A 15576-nucleotide genomic window follows, 5' to 3' on the forward strand; every position below is an offset into this window, starting at 1 on the left:
CAAATTTGAATCTCCCATAAATTAAACAGTTCGAAATGCGAGGGAATTTAAAAAAACTTGAATTAAATCGAACATCGCAACATTGTGAATCGATATGAAGGGTGTCAGCTTATAGCTGTCGCGATGTTGATGTTGATGTTGATTTCTGTGTCAATGTTGGTGTCGGTTGTTTGTGTGGGTTTGAATTTTCCCTCTCTCCCAACTCGCGAAGCGGTTTAACCAACCAGTGAGTAAGAAGTTAAGTGAGTTTAAAGAGACGGAGAGAGAAGGAAGGAAGAAAGAGCAACAGGCCAACAACACGTTTCGCCTTGGAGAGGGCTCGGCTAGCTGGGCGACGTGTGTGCCTGTGCCTGGTGTAGAGTACCGACTTTTCCTCCGATCAGTTGTTGGATCAGTGGCTACTCGGTCTCGGTGGTGTGTCTTGGTGCTCAAGTGTTCGTATTCAGTGGTACATATTTAATATATACATATAGATATTCATTTTTATATGAAGAAACGACCACTAGAAGAGTGTTTCTCTTTATTATTATTTTTATTACTCAGTACTCGGAGCAGTACTCAGTCTTTAATCGCTTGTAATATTAACGCAACGCGTTCTTTGTTTAGTGCCGAGTGTTTGTTTAAATATCACTCAGTGTCATTCTGCTGATGATGACAACGCTGATGCCTGTGATAATATCGATGTTGATGTTGATGATCATGATGCTTCCAGTTTAATATTTACAATAAAATATATGAAGTAGAGGACAAGGATTCGCTGGAAGAAAAATTGAATTTAGCAAAAGTATTGAGGTATAAAAAGCAACCGGTGATAGCCGTGTCAGGTGTACTGAGCGATAAGACAATCTCGGGATCACCAGAACCTCCACTCAGTGCGAAACGTACCGTAGTATTAATACTGTTGATATTTTTTTTTTTAGATACCGGGGTGATATAATTGTCGGAGGAGCTGAAGCTCGATGGATAATAACAAAAGAGTATCCGCCCTTGGTTGGGTTGTGTTGAGTATCTTGACGTAGGCGCGACAGATCAAGGAACGCGAAGAAACCGTCCTCGAGGAGTGGTCTCTAGAGAGTGCGGTGACACGTATCCGCGGGGGAAACCTATAGTGTACACACGCGACGGCTCGGCATCGGCATTGGCACACAGTACACACAACTAAGTATCACTTCGAGAGAGTGAGAGACAAGTATCCGATTAAAGTAGTTGTTGTAAGGAGAAGGTGTGCTGCAAGACCCGGAAACCCGAGCCGAGACCCGAGACCCGAGAGCCGAGACTCGAGAGCCGAGAGCTGGGACAGAGTGGGAGCGCGACACACCAGAACCGAGAACAACCCGAGTCAAGAGGGGAATAGAAAGGGACAGATGCAAGACGTCCAGTGTCCGAGGTTCGGAATCGGAATAACGTCCTCGTCCTCGTCCTCCTCATCCTCACCGGGTAATATACTCTAGTAATAACAAGTAGTGCCTTCTTTCTACGACACTTTCATACCTAACATTTTTCTTGGCATATATATGTTGATATATGTGTACATGTATGTGTATGTAAAGAGAGATAAATATATTTACAGGTATAGGTAGAGGTGTATGTGTATTTATCAGTGTTTTCTATAAGCAAAAAAAGAAGAGGTACAACGTCGTAGGTACGTTAGTTGTATTGCAGCATTGAGTATATAGTTGAGAGAGTCACGAGTTGCGATAGTAGTACAAGACTGGTGGTGTGTGCTGGTGATTCGCTGCTGCCGATCGTCAACAAGCGTTGGCGAACTATCGAGTTGAGTTTAAAGAGAGTGTAAGGCTGTTGTGTACGTGCGGTGTGTGTATTTGTGTGCGTTCGTTACGGCGAAACAGGTAAAATATAATAATAATAACTAAAAGAAAGAAAGGAAGAAAGAGAAAAATAAGAAAGAAAATAACGTGACTACGGTGAGCGGCTGTGAGGGGGGACAAGATTCTGATGAGGGTGTCAGCAGAAGCCCGGTAAGATAGTATAGAAGAGCACACGAGAGAAGTAAAGTGTATAGTTGTAGAGAAGAAGAAGAAGAAGAAGAAGAAGAAGAAGAAGAAGAAGATCAAGAAGAACCAGTGGAACAAGAAGAAGAGTTAGGAGAGACTAAGGAGCACACGAGAAGCCGCGATTTTCGTTTGAAATCGCTGAGAAAGATCATCGCTGGCGGTGGCGGCATTGTCCTGCTTGTTTTGCTGTCTCGCGAACGCCAGAATAAAAAAAAAAGTTTTAAAAAAGGAAATAATAAAAAAGGTAGAGGAAGAGAGCGTGAAAGAGAGACAGCGGGATAAAGCTCGGATCGTGGAGGCGCGGGTTTGCCAGCAAGAGTGTGAGTGAGATGCTCGAGGATCTTTAAGAGGCAGCGGGGAGTCGTGGAGCGACTTGAGCCGAGTCGACCCGAGAAAGATATTGCCAAGTGCAAGTGAGAAAGATACAGCACACATACCACCGAGGAGGAAAGACGACGGCGACTAGAGAGTGCCGTAAGCCGTAAGGTACGTATTTACGTACACACGCGTATAACCGGAGAGCTGAGAGCCGGGAGGAACACGCTTAGCTACCAACACCGCCGCAACGTAAATTACATACGCGCCGCTGCTACATACCCAGTGCCTCGCAAAGTAACTACTACTTTTTGCTACTCTACTAGCTAGCCAGCTCGCTACTCTATACTCTACACACACAATACACAATTTGCTGGACTAAGAAAACGGCTAAGGATAAAGGAAACGACACACAGAAGTTGCGTTGCTGCTGCTGCTTCTACTGCTGTTACTGCTGCTGCTGCTGCTGTTGTTGTTGTGGCTGTCACTGTTGATAAGACTCAAGGTGGAGCTTTAAATACTACTATTAAGTTTATTAAAAATATATAATATTTAAAAATGGCGCTTAATCAGGACGTCGATCAGTTGTCAAAGGGGAACCTGGTGGTGAGGATTGACCAAAACTCCGAGTCAGATCTGCAGGCGCTGTTTGACAGTGTCCTCAAGCCAAACTCGACGAGGCCGCTGCAGGTGCCACTGCGTATGCGAAATCTCCCAAACTCGTTCTTCAACCCACCCTCGACCGGCAGCAAGAGCCCGTCGATATCCCACTCGAGGGAAAATTCAGCGGACTCGGCATTCGGTACAATAGTTACGACAAACGTGGCCAGTGGTCCCGGTGCGAGTGCCTTAGGATCGGGAAGCGAGGCCACAGGTGGAGGCGCAGATGCCGCAGGCACAGGAGCCGCAGGTGCAGCACCCGGACTGACAGTGGCCCATCCACGGGCCCACAGCAGTCCAGCCTCACTCCAACAAACCTACGCTTCTGCTCAGCAAGCCACTCAACATACACCACAGCCCCACGCACCGCGGCATCATCATCATCAGAAACAGCGCAGCTATGACGTCATCAGCACTGTCGACGACATGGGGCCGTTGCCTCACGGATGGGAGCAGGCACGCACGCCCGAGGGACAAATTTACTTCCTCAAGTAAGTAGTAGTCTACATCTGTTTCATTTTTTTATATTTACCAAAAAAATATTATCAGATGATCCGGAAGTTTTGAAAATACTTTTTATTTACGCATAATAATACATATATATAATAATGTGTTGGATGGTGTGGAGGCATCAGGTGCGACGCAGCATCATTCAAAGACACCATCTTATACTCGAGAGTCTAAGTCGTGTAGGCACCACCAACCGGTGGACTGGTTGATCCCTACCACTTGTTCAAATACAACAACTCTCCTCTTGGCTGTCTCTTACATTACATTAGCTCACACGAGGAACATAACAGGTATACATATCACGTTCACACACACACATACATACACACATACATACATCTGATCTACACACACCGAGAGCCGAGACACAAGGGGAATTCTCCTCAATATCCTCCTCGGCTCAGCAGAGTTAGTCCCCCACGACTCGTCAGTGCTTCTCCCCGGCGATTCACCTGCGGCGCCACGCCGGTATTCCCACGTGTCACCTGTCGTGGGAAACTCCGTTGAGCTGGTTCCGAAGACTACCACGAGCAAGACTACCACGACGACAAGATCGTCGTCCAACCACCTTCGCTTTAATCCACCCACTTGATTCCTCCTTTTGCTTCTTCGTCTTCTTGCCTTTTTTTATTACTTCTCTTACTTTTCTTTTCTTACTTACTTACTTACTTACTTACTTTTTTTTTATCTGCGTACGTTATACGACCCCCATCGACCGAGATTCTATACACATATACTCTGTATGGCAACTTGACACCCACGTGAATTTCCGGTGTACTAAAGAAGTGTTTACACTTTTAACACACTTGATTTCTTTCGACAAATCACTTATTAAATTACATTATCACAATCATTATACCTCCATACATACATATATTTATTATTTTATTGATAACTATTTCTTCTAATTACCATTTACTATATACTTAAATATATCCATCAATGGAACACATCAAGTATGAATGAAAATTCATCCTAAAAAAATATTTTATTGATGAGTTAAAATCTTGAAAGTTTTTTTTTAAATAAAAAACAGATAATTGTGTACTTCCAAGAATTTCCTCTTAGGAACGTCGGTCTTCTGCATTGATCTCCGAATATATTATAGAAACCATAAAAAAAAAATAATAATAATAACAAGTAAAGAGAGTCTAAGACGTAGGGATTACGGTTTTTTTAAAATAAAATATTTTTTTCCCGGTTTGTGCTCCACTCAAAAGTTCTCTGGTCTCTCGGGTGCTTCTTTGAATTCGCCCGGCCCTGTTTCACCTGTGCATCAAGGTTTCTATACCTGGGACGGTTAACCGTGAGAGCTAAAGAACGGCCGAAGGATTTATATTTTGTTCCCTCAAGAAGAACTAAACTCTAATTTTCTCTCTTTATCTCTCCGATGCTGTCGTAGTCTCAGTTCTCTTGTACACTTTACTGCTTATACATTACTTGCTCCTACTCTTCTCATCTCTTCTCTTCTTTACGTCTACTCCACTCTCTACTGTTGTAGTTTTATGTTTGCTTGTAGTTTGTAGTACTTCTCATCAACTAAAAAGTTTCTCTCCCACGATTTTTCTTCGAGAAACAACCATCTGAACTCCAAAGTGCTTTTGCTGGCTGTTCCACGAAAAATTTTGCCGTTGCGCTCGACTTCTGAATCATCGTCTTTATATTTTCAATTCTTGCCACCGCGACCGCTCGAGGCACTATCGCTCATATATTTATTTATTTATTTACCGCGTCCTGTCGATTAAAAAAAAAAACTGTATTAATACATTAATATATACATCCTTGATTTAAAATCGCTGAATGATGAATGAATTTGATACATTCTATACTTTGGAATTTTAAAACATCAAAGTAACAAATGATGAGTCTGTTTCATTGATCGCTTACCCGAAGGTCAGCTCAATATTTTTATTCACATCCGTATGCTCTTCGAGAAATCATAAATTTCAAATTATTAATTAATTATCTTCCATTAAGAAAAAAAAAATAACATCAACTGCAACATTCACTTGTCCCACTTCTGAAAAAAAAAAGTTTTTAATTATCAATAAAAAAATTAGCGAAGTACTCAGTACTTTTCTTACATTACAATGAAATTTACACATAGATAAGAAAAAAAAATAATTTTCTTATGAAACGTACAGAGTGTACATGTGTATCTTTTAGAATTAATCAGTCGGCGTTAAATTTTAATTGGCGCATTATTTAAATTTACGTCCGTCACTTTTTATAATTTAATAAATATATAAATAATATTAAATTAAATATAACATAATTATTTATGTGCCGGGTCTTGTTTATATTTATCGTGCATTTATTCGGCAGACCTTTTTATACAGTTACAGAACCGGAAGTGTAACAACACGAATGGTATAGGAAGGAAGTAGCGTGCCTGTCGGGTTCACCGAGCCGATGCATTGCTTCTGTGGCTCGTCACCGTAAAAAATATTAAATATTAAATATTTCCCATTAAATAAATATATATATATTTTTTTTTTATCTTCCCAACATTTTAAATGGACACCCATGACTATCAATATTCAAATTAGTAATAAAGACTATTCAATTTATGTCGTATGTTTCAATTCAAGCTAAACATATATATATATATATATTTTTTTTTTTTTTTTTTTTTTTTTTTTAAATAAATTTCTGGTTCTCATAGGGGACAAGAGGACATTAGTATCGGGTTATAAATGAAATAATGAAATAAAGTAGTTTTTTGTGGGATAAAAAATTAAATCTATAAGTAAGAGATAACTTACTACAGCTATTAGCGAAGGTATTCACGTATCATATGTATTAACCAATGAATATTCATAGTTTAACTTTAATATGTATTCTGGTTGTTCAGTTATCTGTCGTGTAACTGTTAAGTTGCGGTTTTAGCAACACTTTTAAATTTTTTACCTTCTCTACAAGGATAAATTATTCTTTTAAATGCTATGGTGACATAAAATAGCAAAGCTGGACCATGGTGGCCACCTGACGGTAATTGGAGAAACGTGCAAAAATTACCATGGCCATGGTAACATCGACAGTGGTTACAGTAATTTGCGATAATCGATGTCAATTTTACTATGGCTGTAGTAATTTTTCCATGGATTTATTTGAATTTTTGTCATATGGGTAAAATGGTCCGGCTTTACTGACACCATTGGATTTTGAAAGAAAATAATTTTTCGTGTAAATATCAAATTATTATTTTACTATGCGTTGTTTAAAATTTTGCATTAAATTTAAAATTAACTAGGGTAGGTCGGCCGATAAATGGACGATTGAGTGATTTTTTGTTGGAATTTTTTCGAAGGAGTAAAATTTGAAGTTTTGATTATTTGCGCAACGACGTTGCTTCTGGATAAATTTTGAAAAACATTTAATTGGCTAGATTAGTGTTTCATTATATTTATATATTTGTTGGTAAGATGAAGTATCAAATATTTTATTACTCATATATTTAAGTCATAAAATCTTATATATTTTGAAATTTTGATATAGCAGAGATTCGTCTTGCGTACGTCAGAGGGCTCTTCAGTTTAGTTTTTGAGTTTATTTTGCCCTATGTAATATATAATAGAAATATAAAATCTATGTGGGGTAAGTCGGCCGATAAATGGACGCCCAAGAAATTTCTTATGGTTTTTTAAATAAATAATTTAATCAAATATTTATTAGTTTTGCAATGATGTCATATTTACATAAAAATTAATAAGGAACTCGGAAAAAAAATTTTGAAAATATTGGAAAAAATAGTAATACATAAAAAATAATATTTACAGTAAATGGAAAAATATTCCAATAGACTCTGTTTAAACTTCCGATAATTTCTTATAAAAGTTTTCCATCAGAAATTAGAATCGGAAATTCGGTAATTTTTCAAAAAATTTATAAAAATATTTTTTATGCAATTATTGGAGGTCGTATCGATTGGTCGAACTACTCTGGCTTTTTTTACCCCCCTTCCGTATTTGGTACCGCAAGAAAAATTATTTTTATGGATACTTTTAATATTTAATTTAAGACTCAAAAAATATGACCGCTACTAGTAGATTCTGATCAATTATCATACAATTAATAAGGAACTCGAAAAAAAATTTTGAAAATATTGTAAAAAATAGTAATACATTAAAATAATATTTACAGTGAATGGAAAAAATATCCCTGTTGGAAATTTTTCAGAATTTTCTCTGAAAAACTCAGTTATAAAATTCTAAAGACTTTTTCAGTTTCTCAGAGAAAAGTCCGAAAAATTTTCACCAGGGATTCCAATAGACTCTGTTTAAACTTCCGATAAATTCTTATAAAAGTTTTCCATCAGAAGTTCGGCATGAAAATTTCTAGCAATTTGAAATCAGTGAGAAATATAAATGAGTAAATTATCCTTGAAAATAATAAATGAAATTTTGAAAGTGTATGTCTGTAGATGTGTTTATTAAATATTTATTTGAAAGCCTTGTTTATCAATTCACATTATGCTATAATGTGTCATGGTCTTTTTTATTGTTCTTCTATCACACGGCGATTACTATCAGTCATCCTAGTGCAGCAGTAATTATGATAGTACACCACGGAAGTCTCATTAGCGTCAAATAGATTTAATCAATTGATTTTCAAATTTGAAGGTCATTAATAATTGTAATGAAAGCCGATAAAATATAAAAACAAATCCGGCGATATCCGGATTTACGTCTTTCTGATGACATAGATTTTTAAAAAATATATGTATAATATATATTTAATTTGTGTTTATTATCACTTCGTAGAAGCATTAAAAAATAATATACGAAAACTCATATTATTAATGACTTTTAGGCAATTAGATAATGGGCATTTGAAATAATTTTTTAAAAAATACGACAATCGATTTATATAACCGATAGTGAGCTGATAATAATTTTGAATGAAGTAGCAGTTAACGTTGAGCATTAATATATAGCTATAGGTATATATATATGTTGTTACAACCACCTGTTGAAGAAACATATTGTTATCTCTGTTTGTCGATAACTTCCATGTTAATTCTATGTGAAAACATATAAAGAGATAAGAATATATATTTATGTATATATACTTTTGTCATCATAGACTTTTCAAGGTTCACCATAAAAGAATTATTACTAAGATAAATAAAATAAAACTATATCACGTTTTTATATTTTTAAAACTGGCGCCATTAAATCGAGGTGTCAGTTTTTTATTTTTTTAAATATTAATTATGTGGGAAATTTATTTTGGTTGGAGGCGAGTTCTACTCGATGGTAAATAAAAATAATTTTTTTTTTCATTAATAAAAATATTTAAATATATGTGATATGACGTTTGATAAATTATCACGACAATTTTTCAAATTTTGAAACATCAATTGATAATTTTTTTTTTTTTTTATGACATAAATTAAATTATTTATTAAACATGGAATAATTTGAATGCAACTGAAATGTAAAATTAAATTTAAGCGCAATATTTTATTTTTCAATGTAAGGAAAATTTTCACCGCTTGAAATTTAAAAAAAATTTTTTTTTTCATTAATAAAAATATTAAAATATATGTGATATGACGTTTGATAAATTATGACGACAATTTTTCAAATTTTGAAACATCAATTGATAATTTTTTTTTTTTTTTATGACGTAAATTAAATTATTTATTGAACATGAAAAAATTTGAATGCAACTGAAATGTAAAATTAAATTTAAGCGCAATATTTTATTTTTCAATGTAAGGAAAATTTTCACGGCTTGAAATTAAAAAAAATTTTTTTTCAGTTTAAAAAAAGTAAAATGGAGAAGTGTAATAGAATGTAGACATAAAAAAGGAACGAGAAGTGAAAAAGAAGACGAAGGAGGTGAAGGCATATTGGCCGGAAGAGAGAGGCTAAAGTCTGTACTCGAGGATGGTGATAGACCCAGGCACCACGTTCTCGACGCCTCGAGATCCGAAGTCAGCGGGTGCCCCGTGTGTCTATTTACGAGTTGTCCGGCGCCGCGATGTCCGGAGTAAAAATACATCGTTAGTTCTCTCTTTCTCGTTCCCGTACAACGTGTTACCCAGTGTGTGCTCTATGTCAGACATCACCACCGGAGCAACAGAGAAAAGATAAACTAAAACTACTCTTTATATTTAATTTCTCTCTCGGTCGATCTCACGGCACCACCGCGAGTGTGTGCGTGTGCTCGTCTGTAATGTAGAGAGCCAATGGCGGCCAAGACTAAGATTGCGGCTGCCAGTGCTTCTGTATTTACTTGACTTGGCTACTCTAATCTGCCTCTGCCGTGCCTTGGCCATCTGCCAAAACTACAAGACGACGGGCATGAGTCCGCGTGTACCCGGACGCCAAGTAAGACCAAGATCCACCAAGAAAACTACCATCAACACACCATCACACCATCAAGACTCATGCTCGTGACTGAGTGGAAACCCGTTGCTGCTGTCGACACCAGTCTCGACCTTTCTGTAATTCTCTCCATCAATTTTACATTTTTTTTACTTCCCCTTTTATTCTCTCACCCAAAGCTAATTCTAATCCGCCAAAAATCCCCCATGTTAATGAAAATAAATTCAAAAAAAAAAGTAAATACTCTTAAATAAACTCTGGTTGCATAAATTTTTTTTTTACAGATTATTGTTTGCGTCGCGAAAACACAGGTGTCATAAATTACTGATCAGCAAACAGAGGAATTAAAAAAAATGAATAATTATGATTATTATTTGAAATTGAACTTGCGCGCGTGTATTAAAGCCAAGCTAAGCCAGAGCAGTATCGTGTGAGACACTTTAAAAATCGTGACGTGACATCACCCGTCGGCGCCGCATTTCTGACACAAGGCCTGGCTCCTACCCGACGTCATATCACGAGGAGTCGAGAGCACAGCTTGAAAAACAATTGCTCATGTCTAACGCCGTTGTGCTAATAGTCTGGGCTTAGTAACGGCGCCAAAACTAATATCGTTACAATAATTATCGTCATTTTAGTCTGATGTTATTTTAATGACTTTTCTAAACGCCTAATTTAAGTTATGCCATCCTACAATAACACATAACAAAACATAATACAAAATAAAATTACATTGGCTCCATCATGCTGCTTCAGCTTCTGCTGCTTCTGCTGCTTACTGATGATGATGGCAGTGATGCCGCCATTGGAAAATATACTACCAGTATGATATCATTGTCACTCTGACGTATAAATTATTTTTTTAAATTTACCATCTCAAATTTAATGACATATTTAATTATTCAATCCAGACAATTGTACTGGTGCTGGTCATACTCACACACTCTCACTCTGTACCATTAATTATACAGCCGATGTATTTTTTAATACATATACAAGACTGTTATTTGTACGCGGAAAATAAAAGTCCGAGTTTCTAAAATAGAAATTAAGAAAGAGATAAACGGTTATCCTCTCATTTATCTAATAATATCTTGGGGACTGATGTGCGATGAGATGCTGCCTCAGTGCCTCGGTGTCTTACACCAAACAGATCATCAAGATCTACATTTACATGCCCACCTGTTTTTTTACCGATGAATAAGTGGATTGAGATCATTGTCATTACACAGAGATGGGTTTTTATAAATAGAGCACGTGTGTGATGTCGTGATGTCTTGTTATCGGTTCTGATGATGCTGATTCACTTGAGCGAGCCCCCGTCTCTCCCCACTCACCCTTAATCTTAATACTCGGCTTCATTTACTTGCTGCTGCTGATGTACTCAAGACATTCAACACGTCAACCAAACAAACTATTATATCTGTATATAAATATAAATATATATATAATAGTAAAGAGAGTTGATTTTACCCGCGCCGGATGGGTAGGCGTCTTCTTCCTCACACATCTCCCACCTTACTTTAGCATCATCCGCCGTTTTGAATGGAACTATTTCCGGCCTCGCTATACTATATCAGGCAAATGTGCGTTTATACATACGCACATATCTATTAAATATATAAATATACATTGACGTTACATGCTGTTTGTTTAATTGCAATACAAGGACAAAGAGTTTATTGTAATTCTATAATTAAATATTTCAAATTACCTCCGTACTCTTTTCCGGACAATTTAATTATCTCGAAAATATATTTTACATTTATATTTATATTTATACTGTTGTTTCACCAACAAAATCCATTTGAATAAACAATTTTACGGCCGCTATCAATTTTAACGAGCTCGTAAAAAATAAAAATTTGTTTAGTAATAGATTTTTATTTTTCAAATTAAATTTAAAATTGCGGATATTTATTTAAAATATCAGAAATATCTAATGTAATGACTAAAAATAAATTGTTTCTTACTTACCATATTTTTATGACTAATTTTACAGTCACTTGACCCGGACGACAACATGGGAAGATCCACGGAAAACAGCAGCTGCCGTTAGTGTTGCGGCTGTTGCTGCGGCTGTGGAAAGCGGAAAAGCATCTTCTGCAGCGGCTAATTCACTGGGACCATTACCAGAAGGCTGGGAACAGGCGCGGACTCCTGAAGGCGAGATATATTTCATTAATCATCAGAGTCGCACTACTTCGTGGTTCGACCCCAGAATCCGTGAGTATTTTTCGCGGTTAATTAATTTTTAATTTTTTGGAGCTTAATAATTTAGTGGGTTATTAATAAACAGCTTCACATTTGCAACGAGCTCCGACTACAAATACGATGCTGCCGCAAAACTGGCTTCAGCAACCTGGAGCTCCTGGATTGCAGAACAATCAGAATATTCAAGTGTGCCAACAAAAATTACGCCTTCAATCATTACAAATGGAACGCGAGCGGTTGAAACAGAGACAGGCCGAAATTATGCGACAGGTATGATATTTATTAGTAATTATAATTATATTTAGTATAATGCGAGTTTGTTCGTTTAAATACTGCGGGATAGTCTAGAATTATCTGGAGCGCTTGGAAAAATTTTTGCACGGGAATATAATTTGGAAAAACCGGAAAATGTCTGCAGAACTCGAGAAAGTTTGAAATTGTCTAGGGTATTTTAGAAAAGTTGGAAAATTATCGGAAATGTTTCAGAAAATTTATAAACTTCTAGAAATCATTGAAGAAAATTTGAAAACTGTCAAAAACATGTAGAAATCATTTGAAATATTTGAGAAAATTTCAGAACTGCCTAGAAAATTGTAGAAAAATTATAAAATTGCCCGAATGATTTGAAAAATTTGAAAACTGTCTAAGAAATTTTAGAAAAGTTAGAAAATTATCGGGAATACTTCAGAAAATTTTTTAACTTTTAGAAATCATTGAAGAAAATTCGAAAACTGTCAGAAACATTTGGAAACTGTCTGAAATATTTGAGAAAATTTGAAAACTGTCTAGAAAATTGTAGAAAAATTATAAAATTGCTCGAATGGCTTAGAAAATTTGAAAACTGCTAGAAATAATTTTAAAAAATTTGAAAACTGTCTAGAATATTTCAGAAAAGTTGGAAAATTATCGAAAATTCTTTAGAAAATTTTTAAACTTCTAGAAATCATTGAAAAAAATTTGAAAACACTTGAAAACATTTGGAAATTTTATGAAATACTCTAGAAAATTTGAAAACTGTCTAGAATATTTTTTTAAAAATTTATAATAACTAGCATTTTTTCAAATTTGTAAAATTTTCTAAAAAAAAAGAATTATAAAAAAAATCGTATATAGTAAATACTAGTAAGAGCAATAATAATAATGAATGAATTATTAATAATATTATTGGTTGATATTTATAGCAAGAACTTAATTTGCTGAGACAAAGTACTACTGACGCAGCAATGGATCCATTTTTATCGGGTATAAATGAGCAGCATGCCCGCCAGGAAAGCGCTGACTCCGGTCTAGGTCTTGGATCAGCATACTCTCTGCCGCACACACCCGAAGATTTCCTGTCCAACATCGACGACAATATGGACGCCACAAGTGGTAAGAATCCTCAGCTCACAAATCCTAAATAATAAATCTACTAACCAGAATAAAAAATACACATACCCATACAGTAAATATCGTCTAGTCTAGACCACACTTACACTGTGATAGATTTTAAAAAATATGTTATTTACAGAAGGTGGAGCGCCAATGGAAACACCCGATTTATCGACTCTCAGTGATAACATCGACTCAACGGATGATCTAGTGCCTTCGCTTCAGGTACAGACTTGTTGACATTATCTCAATTGATTTATTAAATGTATTTAATCATTATCACACGTGATAAAAAAATACATACACATATATATACATATTTCATTATTACAGAGATTACAAGTCATTCCAATAGATGTATATTTATTTAAATTATTTTTTATTAATTACTACCGGATTAGTGATAAATTTAACTAATGAGTTATTAAATATTAATTATTAGCGACACTTATCACTAAATGATTTGCATATTTCTTTAATTGAAACGTCGCTTATATATTTTTTAACAAACAAATAGAGTAATTGAATTAGTTAAATTTTTTTAGTGATAAACTATCAGAGACTTTGGACTCGCCAAGTGTTTTGTTATATAGATTTATAAACGTATTATATATATATTTATACTGATTAAAAAAAGGTGTAAATTTAGTTTAATAAATATATGAATTTATTTTTCAGCTTGGCGAAGAATTTACGAGTGACATCCTGGACGACGTGCAGTCGTTGATAAATCCGAGCAGTACGAAACCTGATAATGTTCTTACGTGGCTGTAGTACATTGCTCGAGTATAAAGTTAATATAAATATAAATATAAATAATAATATGACATAAAAAAAAGAAAAAAAAATGAATAATAATAATAGTGTACAATAAAGACGGTCCACAATAATTCGATCACACAACGACAATGTACGATCGACAAACTAAACGTCGAGTCAAGTGTTGCGATATTTAATGCCTCCTTCTCATAAAACAAATATCAAGAAATAAGATCAGTATAAATAAAAAAAAGTATGTTATTATTAAACTAATAAAGAATAATCGCCGTACTGTCGTTGCGGATTTAAATCTAAACAAAACGAAGAGAAAAAAAAGTGCCTTAATTACAAACATTCGTACAAATATGCCTTATAAATAAAAAATATATATCTACGTTTTAAAATTGTATATTTAAAAAAAAAAAAGAAAAAAAAATTCTCGTTAATTGTAAATTTGTTAATGACGAAATGAATTTTACAAGTGTCATGTGTTGATATAAATATATATATATACATGTCTTTGTTAAAAAATATTTGTTCGTTAGATTGCGATCGTATTAAAGAGATTACTAATTATAAGGAGGCGGGAGATTGGGAAACGGAGACTGTTTTTATTTCTTTTGTCCGATTATTTACTTATTTAAAAAAAATAAAACTCAATTAAAAGAAAGTAAAAAATGGTCATGACAATAATTATGTCACGTTTAACGACTTGTATTAATAAGTATTTTTTCTTTATTATATATTTTTTTTCTGGTATCATGACGTATCGGATTCACCTGCTCCTTAGTTCATTAAACTAAAGTCGGTAGACTGACTAAGTGCAATTAATTAACTAAAAGTATCATGTGCGTAAATACCGCGTGTCAATATTAATCCGACGTATAGTTTTATTATTAAATAATTATTAAACCTGTCAAGTTACATATATATAAAAAAAATATATAATGAAGATTAAAATTAGTAAATAGGCTTAAATAATAATAAAATATATAGATAATTGTATTATTGAGTATATATATATATAAATTAGCATTGATTTTGATATGCAAAATTAAATGCAGCAGCAAATAACAATAGGCAGAGAAAGAAAGAGAGGGAGAGAAAGAAGTGCCTCAGTCCTTGCAGTCAATGAACTCAACGATATGAGTCGTCATTTTTGAAAGTAATAACCGTCCATACGAAACATTTATTGTGAAACACGTTTATTATTATTATCATTATAATTATTATTTAATATATGTTTATAATAAATAGTAAACGTGTTTGTAAAATATAAATTTTTAAAATAATAAAAGAGAAATTTTTTGAGAGATATTATTATATAATATAAATATTATCGAGTGAACATAAGTAACAAAAATATATTTACATCTATATTTTTTTTATATATATAA

At 34.5% G+C, this 15576-nt stretch overlaps 1 protein-coding gene across 1 annotated transcript; it reads left to right on the forward strand.

The window, feature by feature from the left end:
* The first annotated feature begins 289 nt into the window (after nucleotides 1–289).
* LOC130675402 (transcriptional coactivator YAP1) lies at nucleotides 290–15166 on the forward strand. Its single transcript, XM_057481066.1, has 7 exons — nucleotides 290–792; nucleotides 921–3481; nucleotides 11838–12061; nucleotides 12135–12319; nucleotides 13231–13420; nucleotides 13560–13645; nucleotides 14099–15166. Exons 2-7 carry the CDS (start codon nucleotides 2889–2891, stop codon nucleotides 14192–14194), a joined length of 1374 nt encoding a protein of 457 aa, XP_057337049.1. The 5' UTR covers nucleotides 290–792; nucleotides 921–2888; the 3' UTR covers nucleotides 14195–15166.
* The last annotated feature ends 410 nt before the right edge of the window (nucleotides 15167–15576 follow it).

This window comes from Microplitis mediator, chromosome 10 (genome assembly GCF_029852145.1).
Source record: "Microplitis mediator isolate UGA2020A chromosome 10, iyMicMedi2.1, whole genome shotgun sequence".
In the NCBI taxonomy this organism is placed as follows: Eukaryota; Metazoa; Arthropoda; class Insecta; order Hymenoptera; family Braconidae; genus Microplitis; species Microplitis mediator.

Bases quoted from the DNA above. Each gene is read 5' to 3' on its own strand.
- LOC130675402 (XM_057481066.1), top strand. From the start codon at position 2,889: ATGGCGCTTAATCAGGACGTCGATCAGTTGTCAAAGGGGAACCTGGTG. The intron at 12,320-13,230 runs GTATGATATTTA...TGATATTTATAG, and splicing joins AGGCCGAAATTATGCGACAG to CAAGAACTTAATTTGCTGAG. The intron at 13,421-13,559 runs GTAAGAATCCTC...TGTTATTTACAG, and splicing joins CAATATGGACGCCACAAGTG to AAGGTGGAGCGCCAATGGAA.